Below are 20,643 nucleotides of genomic sequence, written 5' to 3' on the forward strand. Positions count from 1 at the left end.
CTACTACACAGCACACCGGCACATGCCGACAACTTTTGCTAATTCAACCCCCTTCTGCTTTCTCAGAGCTATTACTAGAAAACTCATTTGATAGTAACCGCATACGATATATTTTTTGTTTATGACAAATGATCCTGATGTGTCCTCGTAGAGGAAACAACAAAAGATGATTTTATCAACCATCCTCCAATCATCACCCTCTTGACCAGTTATAGAATTAGAAGGGAGGGGAGGGGGGTTAGGGTTGGGGGAGCTTCCTTGTTTGTCCTGGTTTTAGTTCATTGTGTTTAGATCAGATTAACAATGGCAAAAATAACATTGATATGCAAAGCCTTATAGCCTGCAGCCAATTTACAATTAATTTGTCTGTCCCCAGACGTTTATTTTTTGGTTATTTTTCTTACAGCGCGCAATAGCGGCTGCGAAGCGGGCGCAAAACGATTTATTTTTTCTCAGGGCCGAGCTTTTTCAAATCCCCAGCGGTTAATAATACTTTTGCCTGGGATCTAGACGTACTTAAGGCAAAATAGAGAGTTTGTGGACAGACTAACTATTAACGGGAGACCAGACTTAAGTTTTTAAAAAAAAAAAATTTTAAAAAAACCAAAAAAAAAACAGAAAACGCTTTTGCTGAGCTTAAAACGACAAAATCAATAAGCAACAACAAAAAAGAACACCATGGTAATTCCTTTTCAAATACACTCTGAAAAAAAGTGCGCACTTAAAGCTGTACTTGTACTTCTATTCAACAAACTAAGGCCAGCTTTTTATGCGTTTGTGCTCGATTTCATGACAAATTAGCAGGGCTCAGCCAAGTGAATCTATGAACACCAAAACTATCAAGCGTATACTTAAAAGATGGAAAATGCTAGGTAAAAGTGCAAGAGGGACTGACTTTCCTCTAGTCAAAATGGCGAGTGTTGTCCATTATACCCAATGGGAGTCGAAACGTTTAGCCTTCTGGTCAACTCGAGTTATCGGAAGTTATGTTGTGAAGAGCAAAACTTAGTGGGATAAGGTTGTAGATAATTCTACAAAGAAGCATAAAAAGAAGTGCGAACTGACGACTTATTACAAGGTGATTAGAAATGTTCAGGGAACAGTATTTGTAAGATGTATTAGTTTATTGCTTTTTTTGCTGTTGCTGCCGGGTTTTAACTTGCTTGTGTTTGTTTTGCTTGAGCTACTTAGCCGGCAAACGTCCGGTCTGCACAGTATGAAAGGATGTGATGAAATATCCTGCTGGAAGCATCTTTTTATACCGCGTACTGGGTGTATCACGACCATGTCAAAGCTTGACGTGCGATACAGCGTGGTAAAACGCTGATTTTCTTGGTTCTCGAAAGATAATTGTATAGGTTTCCAGGGGTATGCAATCGATGACATCAATGACATCAATAAGTAGTCGAGAGATAATCGATGGGTAATCAGTTGATTAGTCATTGATTATCGCCGATGAGCAATGACCACTCGATGCGTAATCGATAGGCCACATATTTTCAGTCATCGATTAGTCATTAATTGCATCGATTAGTCATTGATTGCAAATTTTGCAAGTCTGTATTTGCTGTTACTGATCTACATGTCTCGATATGCTGGTACGTTGTTAGGCCTTAAGCGTGGACGTAATTACGTAAAAAAGAAAGTCTGTTAAAAAAGACAAACCCCTAAAAGAATGAACAAAATATCGGTACAAAAAAGCTAGTAATTTATAATATTAACACAGAATGATAGTCGATAAGTAATCGATGTGTAATCAATGAGTAATCAATAAGTCATCAATGAGTAATCAATAATATCAATGGCAAATCAGTGTCATCAATGATTAATCAATGACATCGTTAAGTAATCGAAAGACCGCAAATTATTGGGCTTCGATTATTCACCGATTAGTCATTGATCATCGCCAATAATCAATGAATAATCAGTTGATTACCTATTGTTTACTCATTCATTATTCATTGATGTAATTGATCATCGATTAGACACCCCAGGTTTGCAGCATAGGGATATTTGCGCGCACAGTTTTTTTTACAAAAATTGTGCAAAAATATTCTGCCTCGTTGAGAGGGGGAGGGGCTTGAGTAACCCATATCCTTTTAATTTTTGGCCTTTACATCTCATATCCATTGACCACTATACACAACAACATCGAACATTTTTTGAACACTTTTTTTAACATGAAGTCAATGCAGGCGGTAGCCATGTTTGAAGTTGGCCGGAAATAAGGGACGGGGTGGAGGGGGGAGTTTTGTAGCTTATTCTTACCTTTAACAGGGGTGAGAGCAGTAAGAAATAAGAAATCAGATCGGCGATGTTGACGAATGAGTAAATATTGTGTTTTGTTTTATTCTCGTAAGTTTTCGGAACCAAACAACAATTTAAAGATATTGCATTTGGCCTGCCAGTATTTAAAACGTTGTTCAGTATACTTTACAGGCATTGCAAGCTCACTAAAGTCTCACTTTTCCGAGACGAAAATGTGTAAAAAAAAAAAACAGAAGTCAAGGGTTGGAGTTGGCATGATGTAAATGGAATTTACAATTAGAATTTAAAACACTGATTGATATACTCACAGCTCCCACAACCTCCTCAAACCGGAGAAAACATTTTCTTGTAAATTCTGAATATTATTTCCTTCCAGGTTTCTGCGATAGACAAAAACAACAGTTTAAAAACAATAAATGAAAAATAGATAAATTAATAACTAACTTCAGTATCGAGTTTAAGAGTGGACATTGAGAAAACATTTTCTGGTAAATGCTGAATATCATTTTCTTTAAGGAATCTGCGATGGACAAAAAAAAGTAAAAGAATCCCAACCGTCTTGTCCTCTGGAGCAAGGGCAAAGTAAGTACCTTATATCTTCTTCTTTTGGTTAAGGGCTAATTTCTGGATGGAAAATAGTTTTGACGTCTTTAGGTGGGGTGGAGTTTAGTTTGCTTGATTATCGCTGTGTTGAAAGGGAACGTCCTACGCATCTCAGTGCATTTTGTTTAGCTTAGAATAACACTGAAAACATGACACGGATATGCAAAGTGTTACCATAACCTGAAGCCAATTTACAATTTATGGGAAGCCAGACTTTGGAGTGAGTCCATCATTGACATTCCCCAAAATTGATGACAGCAGAGATTTTGGCTTTTAACACCATCTTTTTCGTCGATATTTTTTTGCCCGCCTTGTTGGCGTATTCCTTAATTTAGCAAGTTTTCAAATCATGATTGTAATTGATGCGACGCAAAAAATAATGGCTTTCTTGAAAAGCTACCGTTCCGCGAGTTTTACTGCTTTGTTCCTCTAATTGTTTAAGGAACAAACTTAGAAGACACCAATAGGAACTTGTTTTTAGTCCGAAATCAGTCCTAGGAACAACGATGTCTGAAATCGGAACAACGGGTTCCTTTTGTCTTAAACAAGAACACGAAGTTCCTTTTTTATTGCGAGTAAAGGGAACTCTTTGTTCCGTTTTTATCTTTTCAGGAACAAATGTTCCTTTTCGAATGGTTCCGATTTTGTCGAGTGTTCTCTTTTACACAATTCGTTCCCATTGACCAGCATAGTAAGTTCCGGAGTTCAATATTAAGGAACGATTGTTCCACTTTAGTCTTATCTTATTTGCAATTAGGAACGTGCTGTTCCTAATCGCTGCTTGTCGTTCCCAAATGTTTTAATTGGTCCCTTTCAAAAGCAATTTTGGTCCTTTTTTCTGCTGAAAGCATGGAAACAATAGTTTTGTTTCCAAACTGGAATTAGTTCCGCTTTAAGTTAAAGAGAAACTAGCATTCCGTTGTTTTATTTGAGTCACTTAATGGGAACGAGGGTTCCTATTTAGCGTTGGTGAACACGAACACAAGTTCCGAGGTTACTTTACCATTCTAACATGCGCGATCGAGGGCAAATTCAATTTCTAGCCTGGCTTGCCTGCTGCATGCTTAATCAGGTAAGGGCAGGTTGGGACAAGATGAGACCTGCCCCTTTGTTCCTTTGTTTGGTTTTATTGTGTGAGAAACGGGCCAGATGGATAACAAGTCAGCTATTTATTATAAATACAGTAGTCTCGCGAGAAACTTCACATATCAGATATTAAAAGATGAACAAAAGAGGAGTGGAAATCGACTGGTCAAAGTTAGAAAACGCATCTCCTAAACCCAAACGACTTCACTTAGAAGAAGACGATTCTGATGGCCTTTTTCACTGTCCATTGCAAGATTGCAATCATGATGGGTTTACAACGGCAAGAGGATGCAGAAAACACGCAAAGAACAAACATCGTTGGTACTTTTATTTCGACGAAAAGCCAGACATCACTCAGATTGAATCAGGCCAACAAAAAAGCAACAAAATGGAGGTCAGTGATCACAAGATTCCACCTAAATCTAGAAGAGTTGTCTCTTTTGCCATGTCAAGTGAAATCGCACAAGATTTCTTGTCCTGGCTCACCAGCAGTGGCGGAGGTTGTAAAAGTGATCGGCAAGCGCACCAAATTGTCAGCAAGTGTTTGAAGTTTCTTAAATTCTGTTGCGAAGAAGAGGAGGATCTTACATTTGAAATCGTTGACTTTAGTCTATGTTCGCCCAATCTACTTTTCAAATGTGTTGACATGATGCAAGACGAGTGGAATCTCGGGCACGCAGGGCGCATAGGCTATTTGGACGCCATTGCAGAATTAGGGCATTTCAGAAAAGTCAATGGAGCTTCGGAATCGGTATTAAGAGGATTATCTTCCACAGAGCTGTACTTAAAACGAGTCCGCAAGACCGTCTCCAAGATGATGCGATTACAATGGACGAGCGAACTCGATATCGAAGCCTTAGAAGCCAAGGGACAGTGGGCTAGGCTAGAAGAGCTCTTGGAAGTCGTACGGCGTTATTTGCCGCGCTACGAAAGCGTGCTAAAATCATGCAAGGATGATCCAGGTACAATATCCCCACTAGACTTATCGTTTGCTACCAAATTTCTCGCTGTATATTTGTTTATCAAGGTCAAAGGATCGCGCCCGATGACATATCAATATTTAACTGTTGAGATGGTGAACAACGCTAAAACCAACGGCAGATTTATCGACCAGAAAATGTTCAAAACAGCAGGAAAGTTTGGCTTCGATTCTCTTTACCTGACTGAGACTAGCATGCAAGTGTTAGATGGCTACATCAATCATATACGCCCTCTGCTCAAGCCGAACTGTGATTATGTTTTAGTGACGAGAAATGGAGGACAACACAACAAGCTAGGAGAACTAATGAGTAAACTTGTCTTCGATGCAACAGGCAAGTACGTTCATCCGACTCGCTATCGACAAATAATCGAGACCGCAAGCTGCAGGCAACTTAGTAGCAACGCGCAAAGCACAATATCCGAGGATCAGAAACACAGCTCTGTCGTGGCAAGGGTTCACTATCAAAAGCAACGATCGCGTGACGTCGCTAGTAAGGCACACAAATGTTTGAAAGAATTGCACGGTGACAGGGGAACAGAATTAGACATGGAAGTGCGCTCGAGGCTTTCAGACCTGTCAAGCTCTTCGTAAGATCAAAATGCTGACAATAGTGACACTCCTTCTACCGACGAGGTCGAAGTGATCACGAAAAAACAACCCGAGCGTCTAGCAGGCGTGCCGAGACTAACACGCGAAGATGCTTTCAGGCCGAACGAAATTGGCGCGAGAAGAAAAAATGTGATGTTCTCTCCTGAAGAAGACAAATACCTAAAAGCTGGACTTAAAAAACACGGCTTCGGTCAATGGCAAGCGATCCTAAGAGACCCCGAATTTCGTTTTCAAAAGGTTAGGACAGCCAACTCTCTGCTGAGCCGGGCGGCAAGAAAATTCGGTTCACCTTCTAAATTATACGACCGATAAAAGGACTTTGAAAAAAAAAATCGTGGTGTGCTCTAGTTATCATTGGAACAAAACCAACTCAAACTGATATTATCCTCTTGAAATAGAAACAAGAAATGTTTTATAACGGCGTACTTTTCACCGAATTAACAACGGATAGATTCCAGTTATTACGATATTGTGAGTGTCGCAACTAATTTATGGGAGATTGTAGATAGTTTAATTAGTGGTACTGTTGGACTACTCTCGAACATTCACACAGGTATTTGTCTTTATTGAAGTTCTGATCACGAGGAAAATCAAACTCTTCTCACTGAGAAAATCGCTTGAAATTGATTCACGCAAGCTCTTGGCTTCATTCCAGTTCTGATACATTATTACAAAATGGAACTACTTCTGACTGGGAAAAAAGCTTGCAATTGACGGCTGGGAAAGTTTTTTGCTTGGATTTCCCTTTCTTCCCTTGTGTTTCCTCTTCTTCTGGGAGGTTGGGCAGGGGCTTGCTGCAGCCGTTCCACTCAATTGCAATTGCGTGCGAGGACCTTGGGTGATGAACAATTCGTTTTCGTCGTCACTGCTGTTTGTTCGTGCCAGCGGAGATGGCGAAGATTCTTTTGGAGTTTCTCCTGACGATTCACCGAGTTCTGCGATAATCGGCAATGTCTGGAAAAGACTAGTTACAAGATATCTGTGTTCTTTCCTCAAAAGACCTTCCGCGCAACACCACCGCCTACGTTCCTCCAAGGCAAAGTCGCACTTTAGAGTGCCCAAGTTGAGATGGTGGTTCTTCATTTTGTCCTGGAGCACTTCTCGGTGTGCTTCCATCGCAGCTCTTCTCCCTCGATCTACCACTGAGGCAAGGGTCATGGTACGCTGGTACAGTTCTCTCTCGGTTGTTTGCAGCCACGCTGCTTTGAATGCTTCACTCGCCCTTTGTCTCTTGGTCAACAGTTCTTCTCTACGGCTCTGCTCTCTTGCTGCCTCTAAGTCTTGTTGGATTGGCGTGGGTAATGGGTCTGATGTTTCTCTAGGGAGTAATGCCACATGCGCCTTTGTCATGCCTCTGGAAACTAGGCTCTCCTGCCTGTCTTGGTACGTCTTCTCCTTATACTGACGCAGTTTCTCGACTTCTTTAAGTCGTACTTCCAGCAGACGAGATACTTGACGGTGACGGAGTGACCCTTCCGAACAATTCTCCACCGCTTTCCTTAAGGCAATGATGGTTTGGTCCTGACTTGAATCGGAACCATCTTGACTCGCTTCTACCACATTGATCTGCGAGCTTTCTTCCACATTTGGGCAGTCACTCTCGTCTAACACTTCGTCTAAGCACAGCGTGCGAAGCTCTTCCTTTTCTTGCTCCTCTAAACCACCATCCTTTACATCCTCGTCACTTGGGTCCTCTTCAGCAGGTTGACTAGCCATCTGTGCCGCCCAGAGTACGCAATCCATGGGATGCTGTTTCAACCATTTAGCTGCATTTTTGTCTGGATGGGGCAAACTTTTAAAATGATAGGTCGTCAGACGCCTGTCCATTGCTGGCTGATCGGCAGGACCAAAGTTGAGTCTGCGCTGGGAAGTGATGACCATTGGGCACCGGTTGATGAAAGGCTTGGCGGTCTGGTATTTGACATCGTGGGCCGAGTAGCCTCCTTGTGTCAACGTTTTCCAGTCGTCTATATCAAGCGTCGACTCAGTGGCCTCGTCTATGAAAATTACTTCCGTGAATGGCGATATCATCGACTTGTTAAATGCGCGCTGTTTCGTTACGGTCGCCACATTTCCGTGGTGCACAAGACCGAGGATGGGGAAAAACAGACTGGTTTTGCCACTATTGGCGTCACCCACCAGGCATGGGACTTTATCTTTGTGCCTTTTCTTGTTGTAATAAAGCAACCGGACAAAATCTTCACAGAAGCTGGAAATCTCCTCTGGCTGGAGGCTGTTTTCAAGGATCTCGCGAAAGTACTTCGGATCTGGTGGTTTGGACACATCGTAGGGACAGAACGCTCTGGGAGAAATTTTCCCCACTTGTTCTTTGGAAATGGCATCATCGACGAAAGACCTGTTCTTTATTGACCAGCAAGTCCCGTTGCTCACTTCAATTAGGTCGTAATTGATTGTGAGGGGCCGAAACAATTCACAATATGGGTCAGCTAAGAGATTGATGACGTTCTTCATTTGCCGAATGAGCCTTGACTTGAAAAATTCGTTTGTGGCGAGGGAGTTAATAAAGACCTTGGCCTCGCACTTGTACGAGTAGGTGTATTTCGCCCGAATCTCTTTCTTGTAGACGTTTCCTCGATAACTCGCGTAGTTCAGCTTTTCCATACCAATGGCAATGTCATTTACTAAGATGGTAAACTTGTCGGACAATCTCTTTCCTTCATTCGATTCCAGATTGCTTGATGTTTGCGCTGTCGTCATGTCGGAAGTGAAGCCAAACGTGTCTATCTGGAGCTTTGCTTCAATCAGATGCTCGATCACGATTGCCAAAGACGTTTGAAACTTTGAGTTGATAAGGGTAATTCGCACAACATTTTCGTTACCACAGGCGTCTAATTCTTGGGTGTAAAGGTCATCGCCCATCAGGTTTCTTGCTTCTTCTTCATAGCTCCGTTGAAATGATGAGCTTATGAGGTCTTGCATGTATTGGTTTTTATGGTCTTTAAGAACTTTGTACAATTCCTTTATAGCTGGCGACTCCTTTCCGTCTTGAAACTGAACCTGGAAGACACAAAACAAATATTTTTTTAACTGTCGCAGTTTAAGTAGAAATAATACCTCTGTGAGAAATGATCTAGTAAAGAAGAGCTCAATGAATGTTGGTTGTTTTTTTTTTTCTGCAGTCGCTCGATCGATAACATGACGACACTCTTCGATGCAGAAAACCCTTGTAAGGAAATATTAAGCGTGAATGAATGCTGACCTGTTGTGTGGTAACCTCCACTCCACAATTTAGAAATGCTTTGTGGACGGATATTGGGCTGGCAGGAGCGCCGTTTCGCGTAGTTAAAGCCACCCAATATGAAACAGCGGGACAAAGGGACTTGTTAACACTTGCCAAACTTCCATCTAGCCATTGTTCGCTTGTGGCGCTTGGAATCTGGCTGGACTGGTCATCATCCTCACTTTCACTGCTTTCTTCGGCCGTTTCCTCAATAATGCTGGCTTTCTTCTTTTCTTGTGTGGAAATTGCACTAAAGAAGAACGCAATATTGGGTATACCTAGAATAAAGAAAAAAAAACATGCATGCGTCAACGGTTGAAAATGTGCCGTAAATTGTGCTTCCAAAACAATCCTCGAGCAGATACTAACCTGAAATTGCACGGTCACAGGCATCGCGCTTCTTGCATATCGAGCTCCACGCCTTCGGCAATGCTTTTTCTTTTACGTTGCAAACACATTTGGCGCTTATAATACTGCACTTTCCACTATTACTGGCGTCGGATAACAGAGTGCAGCGCTCTTGATAGCCTCGCTGTTGAGCTGTCTGCAAGGTTTTTTTGCTCGAAGCATTCTTCTCTGTCCATCAACAGTTGTTCCTGAAATGACTGCAGTGATCCTGTTTCTTATATATAAGATTAATTGTGCGAACTTATCATGAATACATCTGACAGAATAAAGCCACACCTTTACAAGTTTTCGATGGATTTGTTTTCTCTATTTTCGTGACTAAAAATGGACGTTTTAGCTGATAAAATTATGCATAAAAAGTGTTCAAAGGTGTATTTTTATTGAATCCGCAAAGAAAGAAACTTAACACTCGGTTTTAGTGCAATCAGAAGCATTTCATACGCCAACAATAGATCAGTCTTTTCCACGACAAAGCTTTTCACTGATTCCCTGCGGAGGCTAAACCTTGACCTTTTGGCGAACACATTAGTCCGTACCGCGTAATCAAGCAACCAGATAGCATTTTTAACGTATTAAATCAACGGCTTTCTTTACGGCAAAAATACTCCAGATATATATTACTTTGTCCTTTTTATCTTCATTCAAAGCGTTTCTGCACCACAGGGTTTCCGATTTTTCGAATGCAACTAGTGTAGAAATCTAAAGGATGTTTTAAAGCATTTCCACATCTTAAATTCGATAAATATGTCAATTCTCTATGTAAACCGGAAAATCCGTCTTTTCCATCTCCAAAAAGAGAATAGATTGATGCTTCGGAACTTGCAGTATGGAGTGACTGCTCATAAAATCAGTATGCAAGACATTTAGATTTGATGGTGGAAAGGACGGATTTTCCGGATTTCCCGGAGAACTGACTTACAGTAATAAGGGGAAGTAATATAATACTTCTCTTTTTTACTGTAAGTATACTTACAGTAAAAAAAGGAAGTATTATATTACTTCCCTTAATTATTGTAAGTCAGTTCTCCGGGAAATCCGGAAAATCCGTGTTTTCCAACTTCAGAAAGCAGAGTAGATTAATGCTTGGCAACTTACAGTATGAATTGACTGTTCATGAAATCATTAATGCAAGACACTTACATTTGACAGTGGAAACCACGGATTTTCCGGATATCCCGGGAAACTGACTTACAGCAATACTTCCCTTTTTACTCTAAGTATACTTACAGATATAAAGAGTAGTATTATATTACTTCCCTTAATTACTGTAAGTCAGTTCTCCGGGAAATCCGGGAAATCCGTCTTTTCCGACTTCAAAAAGTAAAAGAGTTGATTGATGCTTGGGAACTTGCAAGATAACTTCTAATAGTAATCTTTTTTGATTGATGGCGGAAAAGATGGATTTCTCGGAATGACGGAAATCAAAGTGAACCTTTCAAGTTTACATTAAGAGGAACATTCGGGCTTCTTTTTTGCGTTCCCTTAACACAGATGGCGAAGCACAAAGTAATGCTCTTAAAAATGGGTTGCAAGTTAAATTTATTTCAGAAACTGTTAAAATCTCATGTTTACCTTCTCCTTAGATAGACAACAGGGTTGAAACCAGAATCAAATGGCTAATTGCCAAGATGAAGATCAAACTTTGTAAGGGAACAACAGTTTTGGGAAACGATCACAATGATTGAAAAAAGCTTTTTTCTGTCCTTGAATAATAATAATAATAATAATAATAATAATAATAACAATCACAATAACAATCACAATCACAATCACAATCACAATCACAATAATAATAATAAGTGTGACAGAAAAGCAAACAGCGACTATACTTTGGGACATGCCAATCCCAACCGACAAAGAGTTAAAGCAAACAGACCAGACATAGTGGTGAAAGACAAGAAGGAAAGAACCTGTCTGCTTATCGATATGTCCATCCCCACAGAAAGGAACACTTCCTTGAAAACAATGGAAAAACTCACAAAGTACAAAGATCTTGAGATTGAAATCGAGAAAACGTGGGGAATGAAAACAACAACTGTCCCAGTGATCATTGGAGCTTTTGGACTTGTCAAGAAGGGAACAGAAAACTACATCGGCAAGATCCCAGGCAATATTAGAATAACAGAGCTACAGAAGGCCGTCCTCCTTGGAACTGCTCACATACCTAGGAGGACTCTATCCATCAAGTAGTCCAGCAGACTTATCACTGCCCTAGGCTCATGGATTGAGCTCGGCACCATAAGTTAAAAACGGCAAGACTTTAAGGACTTAAAATAATAATAATAATAATAATAATAATAATAAAACACTCAAAAACAGCGTTATAATTTTTGTTAAAAAAACGTCTGAATAAAACGCGCAATAAACGCCGTACTTCTATGGAATAAACTCAGGTCTTTTCGATTTGATGATCAACCCCACCCAAATTAGCAATAAGCAAATCGGAAACCGTGTCTATTGTCCTGAGACGGTGTGACATCAAGTCACTGATCTGATATGGCTACGTTATCATGGTCACTTGGCTAAATTTAGGAAAGTAAATACCAAATCATACCTTATTTGTTATGCCTCGGCAGTATAGCAGGTTTGTTAGGTTTCGATCGCCATGGTATTTTGGGGAGGCTACGAACCATGGGTCGACCAAACTCTCCTGATATGCTAACCAAAGCGTATCAGAAAGTACGATTAGTATTTACGAATAATAGTGACTAAAACTGGCAGACGGTTGGCGGCCTTAGACAGCCTCAAACAAACCAGGAACCAGTCACTTAACTAACAGCACATGCCGACAGTTTTTGCGAGTTCTACCTTCTTCTGCTGCATCAAACCGAGGTTTTGTTTTTTTATTCACTACCTGGTCGCATTTTGAACCGCTTACATGATGCAAGTGTAACAATTTCTCGTTCTCCCACAGTTCCACTTGTGTGTCTACAACATGATAGGAAATAGGAACTGTTTCCTATTTCATAAACGAATAAAATAATAAACTGACTAAAAGAGTAATTTTCTACCTTGGTTTGACCTCATTTTAATGTCCATATCAGGTAAAACTTGCCGGAGGCATTGACTACGGCCACAGCCTGAAAGGTTGAGGGCATTTTTTTTTTTTTTTTTTTTTGGCTTTGTTTTGGAATTTAGTGATCAAAATCGGCAAAGAACATTTTAATTTTTTCATTTTTGAAAAACTGCCAAAGAAAATATCCAAAAAATATTAAAATGCTGGAAATACACAAAGAAAAGAAAAAGCCATTCAATTGCCCCCGTATACTCAAGAAGGCATTTGAAAGCGAACAAAACATATCTCTCTTAAGTTTCCATTTCATAGAACATCCAAGGATAACAGCCAAGGATTTTAAAATCGCAAAAAAATACATATAGTGTAAATATTTTCTCTTTAAGTTTCCATTTAACAGAACTTGCAAAACTAACAGCAAAGGATTTTGAAATCGCAAGAAATCCTAGCAAGAAATCCTTGTTGTTTTCATATAAAATAATTGGTTCTGGATAACAACATTTGCTTTCGCTTTCGAATCTTTTATTATCCGAATCAATGTTTTTTTTTTAATTCTGCGTTCTTTTTGTTTAAGTTTTTTTTTGTTGTTTGGTTGTTTTCTTTTTTCTTTAACTGCTTAAGAAAACAGATGAACGAGTATATTTGATATATATGCCTCAACACATATTGCACTCGCGTAAGCCAGAGCGAGGAAAACACGAGTGCACTTTCTTTGTCGCAGCTCGCTTTAAGTACGACGAAATTATGTTTACTTCGAATAACATTCTAAAGCAGATCGAACCCTGGTTTGACAGAGCCACATTCTTAAAATGATAATAAAAAACCGACGCGTGTCGCTTAGGGGTTACTGCATAAAGGACCAACCGCGCCCGCCTTTTTCACATGCTAGTCCGGCCCCACCCCCCACTCCCTGGGGGAACGTCGCTATATACATATTCCATGCTGAAGATCATTTCTAGAACAAGCTATACACAAGCATACGCGTCGAGTTTTCTTGTCTTCTGCTTCAAATAGCTAGCATATGCATTTCCCTAAGAAACGTATATATCTCTTTAAATTTCTGCACACGTTGGTAGAAGGAGCTGTATATAGCGTGGGTTTCGTTTGTATGCGCCAGCTAAACATTCATGTAGCACGGGTTCTCTTGCGGCTTGGCTTACACTTCACAGGTTTACTCGCATGTTTGTGTTTGGCGTGCGTGCGTAGTTTTATTGATGTAAAAATGTTGTTTTCAGGGCGAGGCTGAATACTTTTACTTTTCTGCCGATTTTATGCTGAAAATATTATTGTGAATATTCTTAGAAAGAAAAACGTCCTCATCGGCTATTAGAGTGCTCAGTAGTTAGACTTAGCAATATATAACAGTAGAAGTAAAGAGCTGGATGAGTTGGTCCAAGGCATTTACTTGCTACACAGAGTTGCCTGATGATTGTTTCGGAAAAAGGATGAAACTCTCAGTAGCAAGTAAATATCTTGGACCAACTAATCTTGCTCTTTACTTCTACTGTTTTATATATGCTCTTAGATATAAAATGGAATATGGTGAAACAACGTCAGATTATCTGTCCTATCATGACTTTCATATCGTTGAGTAGTTTTGGAGCAAAACCGCAGGTAATAGAGACTGATATGACACACATAAATGTGTAGAAATGTTATTAACCACGAACATACGGCTGGTGCTGTTTTGGTAGCGTTTTTGGCTAGTTTTGACGTTTAGCGGGAGGCTTTTTATTCGGTTTGATTGAAACATAATTTTGTATTTTATTACACGACTAAATTAGTTCAAAGTTAAATAACAAAAATCAACCAATCAGATGTTGCTTTATTGCCGGTCCACTATCCTCCCAATACTGGACCGGGAAATGTCCCGAATGGTTCCGCACGACTGAGATTTTCTGGTAGTTTTATGGCTTACGTTTCAGAAAGGACTTGCTTTCAGATAGCAGATTCCTTATCTTTTTCATTTAACTCTCCAGCTTTCCCTTTTGCTTTGTTTAGCATAACACACAAGTTTTCTTCTGCTCAGCTCCCAATCACAATTGCGCCCTTGATCGGTACGTGTTCGAAACAATTTTTTTTTTCGCTCGTGTAATAAATATCGTATTAGCCATAGTTCCTCAGACCGTACTTGGAGGATATTGGCCTTCGGTCTGACCTTGCTGCGCTCGGTCTGTATCTTCAAGACCTCGGGGCGATATTCTCCCAGTGCAGAACTCGCGCTTGGTTAATAAGACATATACGTTACAAATTTTCAACACAAAATTATATTTTCAATATCTTAGCCTCGGGTTTATTCTCACAACATTCCTAAAATTTCGTAAATTTCAGCTACGATATTCTTGAATCACTGCACTTGTATCACTTTTCAATACGCTTCATAGAAGGAGGTATACATTGCATGGGCACCTTATTTGTTTGCATAAGGTGTAGTTTTATTTATATTTTATTTATTCATCAAAGTTGCCCAAATGGTGCCAATGTTTGCAAAAGTTCCAAAAGCGTTGCTTATATATTTGAAATAACAAGGCAAAAACAAATACTCTAATTAAATTTCGAGGTGGTTCACAGCACATTAAGACGCTAAAATGAAGAATGAGGGCTAAAAATGCATGAAAAATAATCCCGCCGGAAACAAAGCAAGACCGTCAGCGAACAATTTTGTTGGAAGTTTGAGCAAAGGCGAGACAGTGTTTCGAATTCTAAAAAAAAAAAAAAAAACGAATTAAACCAAGCATGGCAGGTCAGTTCACTTAGAAACGACCACAAGGTGATGAATATGTGGGTTGAACGGCTCGATACGACGGCAGCAGCTGGAAACCTGACTGGCGACAAAAACAAAGTTGACTTGTAGGAATACATGTAAAAGTAAAAAAAGAAATTAAAGGGGTATATAGGGGCCAGCTGACGAGAAAGGGGACCACGGGATACCCGATACGACGAGGTTACCTTTCTGGACAACGACTAACAACGACGCAGGAGAAAATTCTAAAGTAACCCACGCGACGAAACGAAAACAAGACAAAAAATAAAAGACACTTCTTTCTTTGGATCGTATTTTGGGCGCAAATAACCCAGAAAAAAGAATTCCACATCCAATATACTTTCGTGCACTCAACGGTCTCATTTCCTAGCGTGCCATATTTCTTCGGTGTTAATCAGGTAATCACTATCTTACCTTTCGGTATGAATAGTAAAGAGATTCGAATATAGTGGCTTTACCTACAGTCTAACTAAATGACAACAACAACAAGAAGGAAGTCTGTTAGTACCAAGCTTTTCGACCAGAAAAGGTCAACTCAAATACAAGTGAGCACAGGACTTGTGGTGGCTATCGGGATATGATTTATACCAGAAGGAGTCACTCGACCCAATCAAGAACTACTGAAATTCTAATTCCTTAGTAAATCCCGGGAAATATGAAACTGAAATAGGGACTAAAGACGAAAATTAAGCCCACAATGACTACTTATTGATGCACAAACAGGACCCATTGATCGTTCGACCGTCCTGGTACGTTCCATTTTCCCACGTCACATCTTTAGGTTGCTGCTGCAACCCTGCAGTTAAGGCTGCTAAACCTCTCTCTTTCTTTTTGCCGGGCTCCTGGATTGCCGATAAAGGCAATAGCTTTGGTAATGCCAAAACTTGTTGCAAGAAAAACACCTAACTGAAGATCGCCCGCCACAGACATTATCAGGACAAATTTACCGCACAAGCAAGCCGCATTAAAAGTATGAGAAGAGCGTACCGTGGTACTTAAAAATTCTTCACACTGGCGTGTCTCGATGGCAGTATGTATCACTACAAAATTTCGTCACGAAGACAAGACTACCAGTCATTATCAGTCCAACATATTTGCCAGGCAGTCAGGTCACGAAGGCATTCTCAGTTGAAAGTTACCGCGCCATCAAGCCTGGTAATGCATATGGTAGTATCAGTACTGTTCAAGCACACAGGCAAGCCACACAGGCATTATTCAAACAAATTTTCCCAAGGAAACCAGAGCCTTGATGAGTCTCAAACTGCTGCCTCTAGATTTCCCTGCTAGCTCAGGCTGATCATGAATGCTATGGCAGGATGTCATAAGTCCTTGAAGCCCAAATCGTCTTAACCATGCTTAGCAAAACCTCGCTGTTGAAAATCTTACGTTGAAGAGGAGTAATCAAGAAATAACAAATATTTGTAAAAGAATTCGAAAGGCAGTGAACAATGAATATCAATTCAGAAATAGACATGAAATATACTCTTAGGCAATTGGCTCGGCATAATGAATGGTCTTGATTTTGAAAACTATTCTGTTTTCCTCCTGGATTCAGCTAAACTCCTCATCATATTACTAATGTTTTACCAATAAATATTCTCAACTTACCGAGTAAAATAATGACACATATCTGAGTAACAACTACTTAACATCGGAGTAAACTTTACTCAAAATAAGTGACACTCAAAATAATGGGTACGTTATACTCTTTATTTTGAGTTAAAAATTGTATTTATATTTTGAGTGCGGTTACTCAAAATATCGAGTCAACAGCCGATATATACTAAAAAAGTAAGTCTTGTCAACTAAGCGCAACAATGCGTTTCCCTTCTGTTTTTATTTACTGTTAACACTTTCGCTGTACACCACGCGGTTTGTAAAGACGTTTTGACTTTTCGGTGTCGTCTTGATCAGCTCCCAAATGGGCTGCCAGACTTTCGTAATTCTTAAATCAATTAAATAAACACAAGTCAACGAAGAACAAGACCGTGGTAATTCCTTTTAGAAAAACACCCTAGCCTGTAAGAAAGCACGCTAAAAGCCAACTTCTACTTAAATAACTGAAGCCAACTTTGTATGCGTCTGTCCTCGATTTGATGATAAATTGCGTCATAACATTGACAAAGTAGCTGTGCATAAAGACACGAAAATCCTAGGTAGGAGTGCAAGTGAACCTGTTTTTTTTTTTTTCTTTTTTTCCGCAGAGTTTAGTAAAAGAATTATCAAAGCATTTTCTCAGTGTTTCTATCTAGTTTTTGCATAGTTCTACTAACGTCTATCATAAATGCCGTTCTCTAGCTGGTTACGCTAGTCGTTATCTATTCTGTTGTAGATAGTGAGGATTGCGAGCCTAAAAGTGTGTAGTCTGCAGTACAGGCGGGTTAGCGGGCTCTAGCACGAGACACGAGCGCGCGCGAAGCGCGAGGCGAGAAAAATCCGCCTGTAGTCACACCATTGTGTATTTTCGTCCAACCGTTCGCCTGGCGAACGGTTTTTGTTGATTGGTTGCTTTAAGCCACGTGACGTCAGACGCGAGAAAAAACAAAATGTGTTTAACTCGGGTGACAGGCGTTCACGGACTCCTACGGCTCGTGACATTTCTACATTTGTCGTATCTTGTGTTATCAGGATGTTTTTTTTTAAAGTAGAGTGGAGCCGATAGATTGTTAGAGGTCAGAGCTCTGCATATAGTTTCAGCTGCTACCTATGGCTTTGTAGAGTTTGGCAGCTCTGTAATTTGCCATGTGCCACGTAGTGTGGTTTGTCTTGCCTTATTTCTATTGCAGAAATGTATCTCTTTAATTATTCGCTCTGGAGGGACAAAGTCGGTCAGCATCACTGTTGATTACTTGCATTCTATATTGTGATGCCGTGCCCGGTTGTTAGATTAAAACTGTGTTAAGCTATATGGTTTTTCACCACGGATCATATTTAGCTTTGTTCGGCGTCGCCAGAGAGTGCCGTTCTGTGTCGTCAAAGTTATGTTCCTTCCATCCTGAATTTGTTCGAGCTTTTCGTCTCTTGAGCTCGATGTTTAGGTTTATACCTCCTTTTTTCGTTTTGGCACGACATGATTTAAATTTAGCTAAATTTAGATGTTCACGTCTGTTGACTGTTTTGCGTCATGTATACATTTGTAAATTGGTTATTTGAGACATTTTTTCGTGCCAGTAAATTGAATTGCTTTGTTCTCTCTCATTCTTTCATGCCAATCATTTCAAGGTGGCGGTAGAGCATAAACAATGGTGTGACTACAGGCGGATTTTTTTCAACTCGCGCCTCGTGCTCGTTCTCGCGCTTCGCGCGCGCTCGTGTATCGCGCTAGAGCCCGCTAATTCGCCTGTACTGCAGGCTAAAAAGTGTGCGTCTGTTAACAAAATGGCAGCCGCTTCTTTGCGTCTCCACGTGTGTGTAAAGAGGATTCAGATTACATCTTGAACAAGTAATATGCTAAAACAATTACATTATTCTCTCTAGATCTCTATGCATGATATAGTTGACTCAGACTGCGCCCTTAAGCGATAGAAATCTCAAACTCATACTTTAAAATAACTATGAGCCGTGTTGTACTCTTTCAAAAGTCTTCTTCCTCATGATAGTCATAGCACACAAACTGGCTTATTTTTCGAAACAAACAAACAAACAAGCAAAAGAAAACAAAACGAACAAATAAATATATAATAATAATAGTAAAAACAAAATTCATTTCCCACCCTCGGTTTGGCCTGCTATGGCAAATGCTTCGTGTTCCTTTTCGAATTAAAAAAAAAAATCAGGGTTTGGTGTTAAAGCGATTTAAGTAGAATTAGGCAATGTTGCAATTTCGATAGTACGCTGAACAAAATTGTTGTGGATCGACGTCTTACAACTGAAAAAGTGTGGAATTTTTACATTATTAAATTATTAAATTATTAAAATATTATAATATTAAAATAAAGTTTAACTTGAAATCAAAAAAATATTTGCGTCACTTTGCTTGTTTTATTCTTTTCTTGTAAAACGTTTTGTCAAGTGTACTCTGTATATTAGACATAGACATAGACAGTTTATTTTACTCGGACAACACACTTAGCTATGGTGATGGTGCGTCGCATTGACTTGATTAGCAGCCGAGTCTACATTACGCATCAGCTAGTTTATAGGTGCGCCAAGAAAACAAAATAACAAAGTTAAAATGTATGTTCAATTGGTTAAAAAACACAATTAGTTTATAAATATATTAAAATTCAAACTCGGCTTAGGAGAAAAAAATAGAAATCAAGTCGAAGTTGAAGGATGAGTAGACAATTTGTTTTGTTTTATTCCCCCAAACCTAAGAGCTAAGTTAGAATTTTAAGATGTCACAATTGGCCCTTTTATATTTTAAACGTTGATCGATTCACTTTACAAGCATAACAGGCTCACTAGAGATTCACTTTTGCGAGTGGAACATCTGTGAAAAAAAAAAAAAAGACGCAGGCAAGGGTCTACTGCGCACGATTTTCCTGTCATTTGCGCGCACTTCACGAGCGCGTCTACATACACAGCATGAAGAGATGTCCTTCAAGTTAGTTTTCCCTTAAACGAGCACGTGAGCTATATTTTTTTATTACCGACGTTTAATTGGTATACAATTTATTCTCTATAACCTAAAGGTTAAAAAAATATATGTTCGGAAGGAAGAAAGATATTGCTAAAAGAGTGCACAAAACCGTTACTCTAGGATGCAAATTATTATTATTAAAAACTTCGCTTCTATCAACCGCAAAATGTAACGTGAACCGATGAAATAACACACGTGATTCAGCATAAAAGGGGTAAGATTGGCCCATCATATATATATGTTTTGAGAGATTAGTGACCTTCTTTATAATTGTATTTCTTGAAAGAGTTCTGGGTAAGGAATATTCAGAGAAAGTTTTAAAAAAAATCGTTTGACAACTTTTATTTCTGAGGAATCATCTTAAAACGGTAGAATAAACAAAGAGCAAAAGCGTAATAATTTCTGTCCCTGAAAGAAAGTGCGCAAATAATCGCCGTACTTTTATTATATTTAATAAAGTCCGGCCGTTTTTTACTCTTCTGTCTTCGATTTGATGATCTACTGCACCCAGAATAGCAATCTGCCAATCAGAAGTCGTATCTAATGTCCTAACCATCCTCCAACCACCATCCTCCTGACCAGTTTTGGGGGAAGGGAGGCTGGGGTGGGGTGGGAGTTTGCTTGTTAATTACATTACGCTGGCCCGATTTTAGTTCATTTTGTTTAGATCAGAGTAACATCGGGAAAAACAACATTGATATGCAAAGGCTTATAGTCTGCAGCTGATTTATAATTAATTTTTCTGTCAACGGACGTTTCTTTTTTGGCTACCAGTTACTTTTCTTACGGCGCACGATAGTGGCCAAGAAGCGGGCGCAAAGTAATTTCGTCATTCTCAGGACCGAGCCTAGTGTTCGAGCCTTTTCAAATCCAGAGCGGTTAATACTTTTGCTTGGGATCTAGACGAACTCAAGACAAAATAGAAAGTTTGTGGACAGACTAACAATTAATGGGAGGCCAAACTTTAAAGAAAATTCGCTTTTGCTGAGCTTAAAACCATAAAATAAATAAGCAACAACAAAAAAGAACACTATGGTAATTCCTTTTCAAATATACTCTGTAGGGAAGCGCGCACTAAAAGCTGTAC

The 20,643-nt window shown here is 39.6% G+C and overlaps 3 protein-coding genes and 1 pseudogene across 12 annotated transcripts in view; 3 read left to right on the forward strand and 1 right to left on the reverse strand.

The window, feature by feature from the left end:
* The window catches only part of LOC149098917 (uncharacterized), a 154,033-nt gene that overhangs the window by 112,875 nt on the left and 20,515 nt on the right, over positions 1 to 20,643 (forward strand). The gene's annotated exons all lie outside the window — the stretch shown is intronic.
* LOC149098923 (uncharacterized) lies at positions 4,020 to 5,956 on the forward strand. The gene has a single exon (XM_089277211.1). The coding sequence runs from the start codon at positions 4,094 to 4,096 to the stop codon at positions 5,528 to 5,530; it is 1,437 nt and encodes a 478-aa protein (XP_089133337.1). The 5' UTR covers positions 4,020 to 4,093; the 3' UTR covers positions 5,531 to 5,956.
* On the reverse strand, positions 6,093 to 9,269 carry LOC149098924 (uncharacterized). The gene is made up of 2 exons (XM_089277241.1): positions 8,769 to 9,269; positions 6,093 to 8,566 (listed from the first exon to the last, which is right to left on the reverse strand). Exons 1-2 carry the CDS (start codon positions 9,180 to 9,182, stop codon positions 6,230 to 6,232), a joined length of 2,751 nt encoding a protein of 916 aa, XP_089133367.1. The 5' UTR covers positions 9,183 to 9,269; the 3' UTR covers positions 6,093 to 6,229.
* On the forward strand, positions 11,035 to 11,430 carry LOC149098925 (uncharacterized; annotated as a pseudogene).

The sequence above is a fragment of the Orbicella faveolata genome, unplaced genomic scaffold (assembly GCF_042242905.1).
Source record: "Orbicella faveolata isolate gen_17 unplaced genomic scaffold, um_ofav_v1 contig_46, whole genome shotgun sequence".
Classification (NCBI taxonomy): Eukaryota; Metazoa; Cnidaria; class Anthozoa; order Scleractinia; family Merulinidae; genus Orbicella; species Orbicella faveolata.